At 41.0% G+C, this 12,077-nt stretch overlaps 2 protein-coding genes across 5 annotated transcripts in view; both read left to right on the forward strand.

Moving 5' to 3' along the window:
* The window catches only part of LOC121798419 (DEAD-box ATP-dependent RNA helicase 21-like), a 794,448-nt gene that overhangs the window by 405,098 nt on the left and 377,273 nt on the right, over window positions 1-12,077 (forward strand). The window lies entirely within an intron of this gene.
* LOC121798411 (protein ESSENTIAL FOR POTEXVIRUS ACCUMULATION 1-like) lies at window positions 430-8,685 on the forward strand. 4 transcript variants are annotated; one of them, XM_042197400.1, is made up of 13 exons: window positions 430-826; window positions 1,293-1,349; window positions 1,462-1,532; window positions 2,155-2,988; window positions 3,105-3,198; window positions 3,355-3,504; window positions 3,600-4,370; window positions 4,460-6,220; window positions 6,326-6,438; window positions 6,538-6,652; window positions 6,750-6,810; window positions 7,589-7,737; window positions 8,100-8,685. In XM_042197400.1, exons 1-13 carry the CDS (start codon window positions 751-753, stop codon window positions 8,423-8,425), a joined length of 4,578 nt encoding a protein of 1,525 aa, XP_042053334.1. In that variant the 5' UTR covers window positions 430-750; the 3' UTR covers window positions 8,426-8,685. The 4 variants fall into 4 exon arrangements, with proteins under 4 accessions (XP_042053334.1, XP_042053330.1, XP_042053333.1 ...); XM_042197396.1 differs by having other exon boundaries at window positions 4,460-6,438; XM_042197399.1 differs by having other exon boundaries at window positions 3,639-4,370; window positions 4,460-6,438.

Raw genomic sequence — 12,077 nt, forward strand, 5'->3', positions numbered from 1 at the left:
GTTATAAATAGAACAATTGAAAAGTAATTTTGGGTGATTAATTTTCAGTGACATTTGTGATTTGAACCGGCAAAGAGATGGATTTCTGACAGAGATGCGGCACCAATTCAAAGTCATCGGCAACCACATCCAATTTTTTAATTTGATTTTAGTTAATTTTGCATTTAATTTTATTGAACTTTTATGATTAGTCCAATTTTTGTTATTGATTTTTATTTTTTATTAAATTTCTTAATATATAACCATTTCTGTTTCGAACACATTATTATAACTCCTACAAATTGTTTCTACAAAATGGTCAAATGGAGGCAAAATTATGAATATTTAGCCTCAATGATCAAATAGTTTGGCTACTCCATTGTGGGGAAAACCTCAAAAGGGATCATTTTACAAATATTAGTAACATTTTTTCGAAATTATAAAGTAAAATAATTCCCGATCAGTTGATTTGGCTCTTCTGACCACCCAAACCCTCTCTCTCGCTCTGTTTTTCCTCTTCAATCACGTTCTCTCTCTAGATTTCCAATTGCTCTCACAAACCCTAATTCTCGCTCTACCTATACATAACACATATGTATTCACCCCTCGATTTGCATCTGGAGTTTGTCTCACTCTGATATTTCTGTATCGCCAGTCGCCGATTCACTTATCTCTCAATCTTGCTCTCACTATTTTTGTGTTTTGTGTTTGATTCTCCGTTCGAGGTCTTTTTTATTGTTACCCGAAGCTCTCTGAAATATCATTCTGTTGATGGCGGAAAGTAAGCTAGATCTTCCTGAGGATCTCATCGGTTCGAGGCCGTCCGATCAATCGTGGATTTCGAAAGGTAATCTGATGTTATTCTGACTTCTTATTTATTGGTGCCTGTATTTGTTTGGATATGACTGTATCATGCGGCGAGCCCTACTTGTTATATTGATCCGTTTTTACAATGTAGCTTCTAATCTATATCCTAGGGTTTCAAATCAGATTCTTCACTTCTGATTAAGTACTAACTTATCGAGTGAGTTCTGAAGAATGATTGGTTCTTTTGGGATTGGGTATAGTTTAGTCCATGTTGTGGTTGCTTTTAAAAAAAAATGTTTTTTTTAAATTATGAACTCCGATTGATGTGAATAGATTTCATTGCAATTGCTCTTGGACTGTGGTTTCAAGTCCTTTTTGTCATTCCCTTCATGTTTTAAATGGATGCGTAAGGTTTTAGGCTTTTAGCTTCTCATGTATGCACCTTTTTCATGCTTAATTTCCCCCCTCTGTAACTGATGTTCTGGTATTATTTTTGGGCACTGAAGCCTCCACTGGAAATGATGAGGACAAAGGGTTGGTGGGATTACTGGATGAGTCAAAGGGTAACAACTGTTTTCCTTGCTAATTTATTCTATTAGGCGCCTTCTGCTTCATTTTTTTTATCTTCTGCATCCTTAAAACTTATTGCCTTTACTCTATATGTGCTTTCTGCAGACCAAGTAGCTTCTGAGAGCATTCCGCTGTCTCCACAGTGGTTGTATGCAAAGCCAAATGAACTAAAGATGGTAAATCTACTACTCTATACCTGCACTCCAGCCTGATAGCATTTGTCACTTGATTTCTGAAATTAACTCATTGATGAACTGTGTTAGAGGATTTAGTTGGATGTTTCATATTTTTCCTAGTTTTCAGCCTTGATTCATGACTAAATCAATAGATACGTTTTATATGTATATATTTGTTTGATAAGCTGGATATATAAGTTTAACATAATATGTCATCTCTAGATTGTTGAAGGCATTCATGCACTGTATCAAGGCTAATGGCTTAGGACTTTGGAGTGACAACCACATACTGATACTCAACATCCTTCAATAATATTATGTGCATTTATGTAAATCTAGCCATTTGTCTTTCTTGATACCTTTCTTAAGTCTTCTGTCTGGTCTTCTTGATATTCTTGGTCTGGTCTTCTATTGAGATACTGTTTAATTTTTTAACATACATTATGGCTTTGCAAATTCTGCCAAAAGAAAAGACAACTTATAATGTTATGTAATACTATTACCCTGCTCGAATTTTTTTATGTTAAGATAATGGTTTTGATCGTGAAGAACTTTACACTGAATTCTTAGCTACATTTGTAGTTTTTCTTTTGCATTCAAATAATCACATATTTCTTCTCAGCAGGAAGCCCGTGGCCCAAGTTCTCTGTCCCTTGGCAGCTCTGCTGATTTGAACCAAAAAGAGGTTTGGCGCTCAGATGCCCCTGAGGACAAAAAAGATTGGAGAAGGATTGCTCCTGAACCCGACAGTGGTCGCCGCTGGCGCGAAGAAGAAAGGGAAACTGGACTGCTTGGGGTTGGGCGAAGGGAGCGCAGGAAGATAGATAGAAGGACTGACATTGCTCCGGGCAGAGAACCTACTGATAACAGATCTTTGCCTGCAACTGACAGGTGGCATGAAGCTAATAATCGCAGTGCTGGCCATGAAACAAGGCGTGATAGCAAATGGTCTTTGAGGTGGGGTCCTGATGACAAAGAAAAGGATTCTCGAGTGGAGAAAAGGACAGATATGGATAAGGAAGAGTCCCAGAATGAAAATCAATCATTTGTCTCAAATAGTCGTTCTGGTCCTGAGCGTGAAACAGATTCTCGTGATAAGTGGAGACCTCGGCACAGGATGGAGGGGAATCCTGCTGGATCTGGTCAACGGTCTGCGCCTGGATTTGGACCTGAAAGGGGAAGAGTTGATGGTTCAAATGTGGGCTTTACTGTAGGGCGCGGTAGGTCCTCTGCTTCCACTGGAAGACCATCGTCTGCTTCTCCAATTGGTGCTGCTCAGTATGACAAAAATGGAGAATTTGTTTACCCTAGAGGCAAACTACTTGACATATATCGTAGGCAAAAGCTGGAGACATCTCTTGCCCTTGTGCCGGACAATTTTGAGGAAGTACCCCCAATATCTCAATCAGAGGCTGTGGAACCTTTAGCGTTTGTTGCACCGGATGCTGAGGAGGAGGTTAGGCGTACAATTCCTGATATATTTCTTCATAAGTTTTCTACTGTAACTGAAATGGTTGATACTCTTAGTCTGGATGTTTACAGAAATTTGACGAACTATTCTTTCTGTTACAGGCTGTACTGAGTGACATATGGAAGGGTAAAATAACTAGCAGTGGAGCCTCATACAGCGCATTTAAGAAAGGCAGCTCTGGTGATAGCTTTTCAGGTATTTTAAACATAGTCGGTGTGCATTCCGTTTTACTATACCTTTTTCACATCCACTTATTTTGTTTTGGTTATATCACTAATATTTCTTGCCTTGTGAGTTGAGTTCTCTATTTCTTTTGGTTATATTTCTAATATTTCTTCCTGTTTCTTATAGAAGTGGCAGACATTGAATTCTCCAATGGAAGACAGGTTTCCTTCTCTGCTGATGTCACTGAAGATGTACCAGATAACTTTGAGAAAAAATCATCTGATATTCATGAAGCTAGTGCTGGCAGCATATTCTTCAGCACTTCATCGAAAGCAGGTCTGTCAAATGATGAGAACTAGACTGCAGTTTGAATATTATATGAAAGAATCTCCAGTTTTTACTCAGTTAATATCTTTGTAACCTTTATACAGCGAAAACTGCTGATCATGAAGAACAATATGATTTTTCAGAGACTATGAATGGGAAAGAGCTGGATATTGGCCACCTGCAAGCTCAAAATGGTGCTCAATTTGGTGAATTGCATCTTAAGGTTGCAGGTCCTGCTGTCAACCAGCATCCTTCGTTTGACATTATCCAATCTGCCTCACCGTTTGATGTAAACGATGAACTCCGTGAATCAAACTCCCTTTTGCATGTTCAAACACCAGAGCGATTCTGGGATGGCGGGCTGCACAAGACTGGTAGCAAGCCCAATGAGTATCAGCTGGATAGAGGAATCCCTCCAGAGGAATTGAGTTTGTATTACCGGGATCCGCAAGGGGAAATACAGGGACCTTTTCTTGGGGTGGACATAATTTCATGGTTTGAGCAAGGGTTTTTTGGGGCTGATTTACCTGTTCGTTTTGAAGATGCACCTGATGAATTGCCCTTCCTGGAATTGGGAGATGTTATGCCTCATTTAAAATTTGGACATGAGTATGGTAGTGGAACTGAATTGGGCTCCAATTTAGAAAATTCAGCTGTAATGGAGGGTGCATCTGAAACATGTGTACAATCTGGTGTTCCAGTTCCTGAATCTATTTCTTCCACTGTAGTGGATGGACCCAGCTGGCAGTTACATGATTTTGATAAAATTCCTGCACATCATGGGCAGTCAAATGTACCTGAGAGTCATCGTCATCTGTCACAACACATGTACTCTCAGGGAAAAGATTTCAGTGATTTTTGTGCCCAAGATGAAGGTGGCTTCATTGATACTGTTTCTTATTAGTCTTTCTTTACCAACTAAATTGAATCTAGTTCTAATTCTTTTATCCTTGTTTTCAAACAGAAATTGTGTTTCCTGGGAGACCTGGTAGTGGTGGTGGTGCTATAGGGAAGATATCAAGAGGATATGGTGAACCCACGACAAATAGTGGGAACCAGTCTTATCTTCTTAATGAAATGACAGACTCTGGTGTGTCAAATCAGAATGACAATAAGATGAATCAGTTTAGTTTGTTATGGTCTGAACTTGAAAGTACACAGACAAGTAGTGAACAGGCACCTCCGTTCAGTGGCGGTGTGCAGGAGAAACTTGCAAGTGCAGGACCTGGTAGACTTTCTCCTTTCAGTAGCATAGTTAATCAGGTGCACAACCCAGAAGCATGGAATGATGCTCATGGCAGCAGCTCACGGTCTTATTCCAACTTGTATCAAGATGTCGTGGATGGTCGTCGTTCTTCTAGAATGGAGAAAGAATATAATCAATTTGATTTAGCAGAGAAGCTATTGCCACAGCATCTTCAGCCACATGACGTGATGCCTTCACATAATACTCACATGAATGATTTAATGCTAGAAGGGGGCCCTGCTTTTAAGTTGATGCACCACAAACAGCTTGCTAATCAAATGGGCCAAGATTTGGAACATATATTGGCCCTTCAGCAGCAGCAGAGGCAGCTCCAACTTCAACAACAGCAGCAGATGCAGCAACAAGAGCAGTTCCATCAACAGCAAATGTTGTTGAAAGAGCAACAGCAGTCTCAGGCCAGACAGGCTCTTCTTGAACATTTGCTGCAGAGTCAAATGCGTGAGTCAGGTCGAGGACAGCCACGTATTGATTCTCTTCGACCCAATGCTGCTCTTGAACAGGCTTTGATGAAGCAGCAGATTCTTAATGATCGGCAACGCTCCCAATTTCCTTCAAGGCATTCAGATCCATCCCTTGAGCAGCTTATTCAAGCAAAATTTGGTCAAGTGTCTCATCAAGGGAATCAAAATGATTTAATGGAGCTTTTGTCGCGCGGAAGGCATGGGCAGATTCACCCCCTGGATCAACATATCATTCAGCATGATCAGCTTCATGGGAGGCAGTTGACTTTGGGGCTAAGGCAGCGATTGGAAATGGAAGAAAGGACAATCAACCCTGGTTGGTCGCTTGATGAAGCTAGTCAGTTCCACAGAAATCCTGCTACCTCTAATAGAGCTATCACTACTGGTTTTGGCCCATTGGACTTATTTTCCCAACAAATTCCTCCGCCTGAGGAGCATCTTAGCCTTCTTGACACGGACCTTTCCGTACAGGAGCGACTCCAACATGGTCTTTATGAACCTGGAATGTTGCCTTTTGAGCGGTCAATGTCATTGCCTGTAGGTCCTGCTGGGGTAAATCGTGATATTGTGAATTCATTGGCTCGTGCGCAAGGCCTAGAAATGCAGGAGCAGATTTTACGAATGCAGTCTAATGATCAAGGTGGAGGATTCTCGTCTGGCATGTTTTCTCATCATACAAACCACCCATTGCATCCCAATCAATTTCATGATTCACGAATGGATGCAACCGAGGGCCATTGGTCTGAGAATAATGGTCAGTTTCCAAATGATTGGATAGAGTCGAGAGTTCAACAACACCTTCATAATGAAAGACAGAGGAGAGAATTAGATGTCAAGAGAAATACTGAAGACCCTAGTTTGTGGATGTCAGCTGGAACAAATGATGACAGTTCAAAGCGTTTGCTTATGGAGCTACTACAGCAGAAAACTGGTCAAACATCAAGTGAACACTTTGATATGATTAATGGATTACCAAATGACCGAAGGCCACCTTCAGGTCATCATTCTGGGAGCATGTCAAACCAGTCATTCGTCGCTATTTCAGAACAAGAATCTGGTATTGGTAACTCATCCCCTATTGGTTCTTATGGTTCTGATTCAGGTGTGCCACCCCATAGTCGACCATTGGAGGGGATAAGCAATGTCCTGGAAATTAGTGGATTACCTTATAAAGGTGGAGGAATGGTTGCTACTGCTATTGATGAGAACTCTCAGGTAAGCAGTGAAAATTTTAGTAAAAACCTTGCGGCTGTTATATTAGCATTTTCCAATGTAGAACAAACAAAAGTGCTCACTAGTTAAGGCAATGTTCAGGGAATAATTTCCGATGTTCAAGAAGACATAAGTGAGCAGGCTGGTTTGACATTTGCTGACAGAGTGGAAATGCCAGTCAATTTCCTAAGCAGAAATAAGTCACTTGGCTCTGCTGGTAATGTCTGAAGTTATTTTAGTTTTCTGTATATAGTTTATGTTTCCTCCCTCATAACCTTCCATTCAAAAAAACTTGATATGGATAAAATGGTCAGGTTTTCAGAACATCAAGATTGGATCAGATGATTCCGTTTCGGAGAATGCTGCTAAGGATAGGTAAGATTGGCTGCTTGCTTTCTTGGGCTGCATTCATAAAGGTTAAATTGGTTTATTGGCTTTTCTGCTTTATAGAAATATGCTAGCCTTTCATTTGTTACTCATATTTTAGCTACTATATGTGATTCAAAAGATTTTGACGTATGGAAATGTTGCGGAAGCCGAAGGCTCAAGTGAAGCTGAAGGGATAGGTTAAATAATATTCTAATCATATTATAGAAGAGGTTTGATTTGAGGTATAGTTGAGTTTAGAGTTGCTTGGCGTGCCTGTAATTATAATGCTTTGAGGCATTTTGTGATAGATGTTGCTAGGGATTCAAGTTGCATTTTTAGTTAGGTTGAAAGATGATTCGGGGATTTTTTATTCTATCTCCTTTTGAATTTCCAATAATGTTAGGAGTAGTTTGTTTAAAAGAGCTGAAGGGTTAAGCTAGAATTTTTTTTGCATTGAAATGGATATTTGCAATTGCATTAATGCTCTCTGGAAACAAAACTTTTATTTTATCATTCATATACTTGTATAAGGTAGCCAAGTTTTATATATATGGAAGTATGGTTTATGTTGGGTTGACAGGAGAAACAGAATTTAGTGATATCAACTTTATGTGGCTTTTCTTTTCCAGAGATGAGTACTTCATCTTGTTTAATGTACATAAGCTTTCAAGTCTTGCTGTATTGCTAGAAAATATGCGAGCCTATATTTTATGCTATGGCTTGCCTGACTTTGCTCCAGGAAACTTTTTAGATCTTCCTTTCTCACGTGTGTTGTTGTGACTAGGTTGCGATCTTCCAGTTCTAAAGGACCAGAGAATGTATTGCTGAGGCGTCCACCTGTATCACGAGCTGCATCTTCTCAGGAATCACTGTCGGACCTGCATGTTGACACAGTCAGAGGGAAAAGTGTCTCAAGTACTGTAACTTCGGATGGTAAGATTAAGAGCAACTTTATAGAATTTTTGAGCAAACACTGAGGTGGCTATTTGTGTGATAGTTTAGATAACAATAATGTTGGCTAAATCACCACATGCTTTGACGGATAGAAGAATTTAGAGATTGGTTATCATGCATGCTATCAACTATGCAATCACATGCATTGTCAGTCTAATCTATGACTAAAAATGGACTCCCTTTGATGGAGCTAATCTATATGATCTCATCAATTATTGCATCAACTGGTACTGACTTTTCTGTTCTGCATTTCCCCCTGTTCCTGTTATTGGCCATGTGGGGCATGAATGCGAGTGTTATCGGTCACCTACTTACTATTCTCCTTGTCTACTTGGTTGCAGGAGTGAGACGGGAGGCAGGAGCTACCACTGTAGGAAATGTAGAGGCGGCTAGCAGAAGAGATGTACAGTTCCGACGAACATCATCCTGTAATGATGCTGATGTATTGGAAACATCATTCAGTGATATGCTTAAAAGCAGCACTAAGAAGCCAACACCTCATGAAACTCATGCTTCAGCAGCAACTCCAGAGCCCCTAGATGGGGCGTTGGGGGCTCGGAACAAAAAGAAGGGTAAGAAAGGTAGACAGATTGATCCTGCACTCCTTGGTTTCAAAGTCACTAGCAATCGGATCATGATGGGTGAAATTCAGCGGGTAGAAGATTAAATAGAAAATGTGTTGTAATGATCTTGTTCACAATTATTGTACATGATTAGGGTTTTGTATAGAGTTTTTATAGAGGCTAATTCTTTATTTTATTTTGGCGGCCTCTTGTAGGTTAGTGTGAAGCTCTTGGCCCTTTAGAGGTCAATTGGAATAGTAGATGACTATACATTTTTCATAGAAATGGCAATAATCTATGGATGTATAAAACATAAAACAATGCAGTTTTGTCACCTTATATTCAAATTAGTACTTTTAGCTTACATGTTAATACATGAATAACTTTAATAAGCTAATAAACATATCAAAACATTTCATTTAAAAAAATACAGATAAATACGATTCTTCCTGGATTGAATACTTAATGTAGGGACAAGAAATAATAATGTTGAGGAATTTGTGAGTGGGAGGTGGACTTATGGTGCCGCGACGTGGATAGGGCGGAGCGCGATAGGCCGTGGGTTGTTGTGGCCAGCACTCAGTGGGGGACGGAGGGAGGCCGACGGTGTGGAGGGGCGATGGGCGTCCATGAGGTGTGACGTCCGAGGCCGCACGGGGTGTGGGTGTCTGGGATGCGCCGTACCCTTTGTTTCTCTTTTTTCTTTTTAATTCCAAGAATTTGTTATAAATATATCTCTTCTCACCCTTTTTCTTTTATGCAACTCCAAACTCGAAATTAATTCCTCTTCAATGGATTTCTTCAACCACGACCCGTGAGAGGAGATGGATGAGTTTGCGAGCATGCAAAAATTGTTGGTTTCTGGGGATTACAAGAGATACAATCGGGCGTAATACAACCCAAAAGAAAGAATACAAAAGGAGAAACTGAACTTAAAATTACAACGGAAAATCGAAACAACTAAACTGTGAATTAGCCGAGTCGAGGAGGCCTCTTCCCGCAAGACGAGATACGCCCCGGTAGTGCTCTCGGTTTGGCGTGCCGTCCTCAAAGGTAAAACGGCTACGTCTCTGGTGAAGCATCACCGCAATCAACAGAGCTCCGGCGAACTGGATGGAGGAGAGGGCAGAGCTTTCAACATAAAAACAATGCAGAGAGAGGGAGAGAGCTTATGAATGCAGAGAATGCTTGTTTGTGTGTAGTAATGCAGTGGTATGGCTAGCCTATTTATAGGCCACGCCACCATGCAGAGTCAACCAAGCCATTGAAGGCTCATCATGGCAGATTCGTAACCGTCGTCGGTTACAGGCGTGTGGCAGGAGTGTGCCTTTCGCGTGTGGAGCGCGTGGATTTCTTATGTGGCAGCCGTGACTGTGCCTCGCTTGACGATGTGTCAAGCCACTTGGACTGCTGACTCGGCGGTGGTCTAAAAAGATTAGTTTGGGCCAAGCACCAAGCCCAAAGACCACCCAAAGACCAAGATCAAGATCAAGATCGGGATCGGGATCGGGATCGGGCCCGGGCCCGGGCCTGCGAGCACGAGCACGGGCTCGGGCTCGGGCGGGCGGGCGGGCGGCGCGCGCATGTGCTCTCGTGTGCGCGCGTGTGGGCTCTTTCACCCATCTTGGTCCACTATAATTATTAAGTAACATAAAGTCACTTAATTTAAACACATTAAAATATGTGTTAATCCTCCAATGTGGGATAATTAACACTAGTTAATTATTCCCTAAGCTCCAACTCCAAGCTTTAATTAAAAGCTAATTATGCCCAACTTTAATCCACTATTTCTCACTCACCGGAAATCGGATTTGAGAAAGTGAATATACTACATTTATCTACGTAAAATGTAGATCGTTGCTATGTCATTTAATTTCACAAAATTAAATGTCTCGTCACATTTACTATTTGGTCAAAATCCATTGACCGGGCATATTTAATCCATGATTTTTACAATCCCCCACATGAGTGGAAATAGCCGAATGCATATGCATGCAAACACAAGCTCAACCCTCGAGAGGTATATAAGCATAAGGATAGGTAGTTGTTGGCTTTGAACCTTCCATAGTCGACACCATCGGATACACAGGCGGCTTAGTAGCACGATGCTTTGAACTAATCCCCCACGGCGTGCACCGAGCCAATGGTGTTAACGCTTAAACACCTCAACCTCATCCGTTCTCACGTTTTGTGTCCGTTACGGTCTTGGACCCCACTTTGGATTCATAAGTGCGTTTTTATGAAGCGACCACACTTCGCACTTACATAGGTGATTCTTAGTCAAGTACCTTGCCGTACTTGGTCTCTTTGAGAAGTCCATCTCTTTGAGATATTTAAGAACCATTAAAAGTCATAGACTTAGCCTGTACCACTAGGCAAGTTCTCCAACACTCTATTGCTCTCTAGGGAATAGATATAGTTGAGTGTTTCTCATGAACTCTCATAGCTTAGTTGTCCCTTTGAACTAAGTTCTTGGATCTCCAGTCATCATAGTTGGGTTACCACAATGATAATTCTTTAGTTTGTGGATTTCAAACCCATTCTCTCTAGCAACTTATTCATTTGATCACGGTTTAACCCTTTGGTTAGCGGATCCGCTAGATTATCTATTGACTTCACATAGTCAATTGTAATCACCCCTGTTGTGATCAAATGTCTCACGGTGTTATGTCGTCGACGTATATGTCGAGACTTACCGTTATAGAAACCATTGTTTGCCCTTCCAATAGCCGCTTGGTTATCGCAGTGGATCAGCACTGGTGGCACTGGCTTAGACCAACATGGAATATCTTCAAGGAAGTTCTTAAGCCACTCGGCTTCCTCACCAGCCTTATCTAAGGCAATGGACTCCGATTCCATTGTTGATCGGGCTATACATGTCTGTTTTGTGGATTTCCACGATACAGCACCACCCCCAATAGTAAAGACGTATCCACTTGTTGAAAGTGAGTCTCTATTTCGGATATCCAGTTCGCATCACAGTACCCTTCAAGTACCGGGGGTATCTCTAGAAGTGTAGCCCATGATTTTGAGTATGTTTTAAATATCTCAAAACCCTCACAAGAGCTCTCCAATGCTCTTTGCTAGGATTGCTCGTGTAACGACTCAACTTGTTCACGGCACAAGCAATGTCAGGTCGAGTGCAATTAGTCAAGTACATAATGCACCCGATGACCCGTGCATACTCTTCTTGTGCAACGGGCTCGCCTTTGTTTTTGCTCAAGTGAACGTCGAGTTCAATTGGAGTCTTAACCGGCGCGCCATCATAGGCCTTGAATTTATTCAATATCTTCTCAACATAATGTGATTGTGTTAAGATGATTCCATCAGACGTTCTTAGAATCTTCATTCCAAGAATTACATCGGCTAGACCCGTGTCTTTCATGTCAAAGTTTCTCTTTAACATGAGCTTTGTATCGTTAATTACTTGAGTGTTGCTACCCACGATTAACATATCGTCAACGTATAGACACACTATAATATGACAGTTATTAGTGCTCTTGATGTAGACATATTTGTCGCACTCGTTGATTTTAAACCCATTTGATAACATCACATTATCAAACTTCAAGTGCATTGCAATGACGCTTGTTTTAATCCATATAGAGACTTTACGAGCTTGCATACCTTTTTCTCTTGTCCAGGTACTACAAACCCTTCGGGTTGCTCCATATATATTTCATCTTCTAATTCACCATTTAGAAACGTGGTCTTTACATCCATTTGATGAATCTCAAGATTGTGCAATGCAGCAAT

The sequence above is a fragment of the Salvia splendens genome, chromosome 4, assembly GCF_004379255.2.
Source record: "Salvia splendens isolate huo1 chromosome 4, SspV2, whole genome shotgun sequence".
NCBI classification, from domain to species: Eukaryota; Viridiplantae; Streptophyta; class Magnoliopsida; order Lamiales; family Lamiaceae; genus Salvia; species Salvia splendens.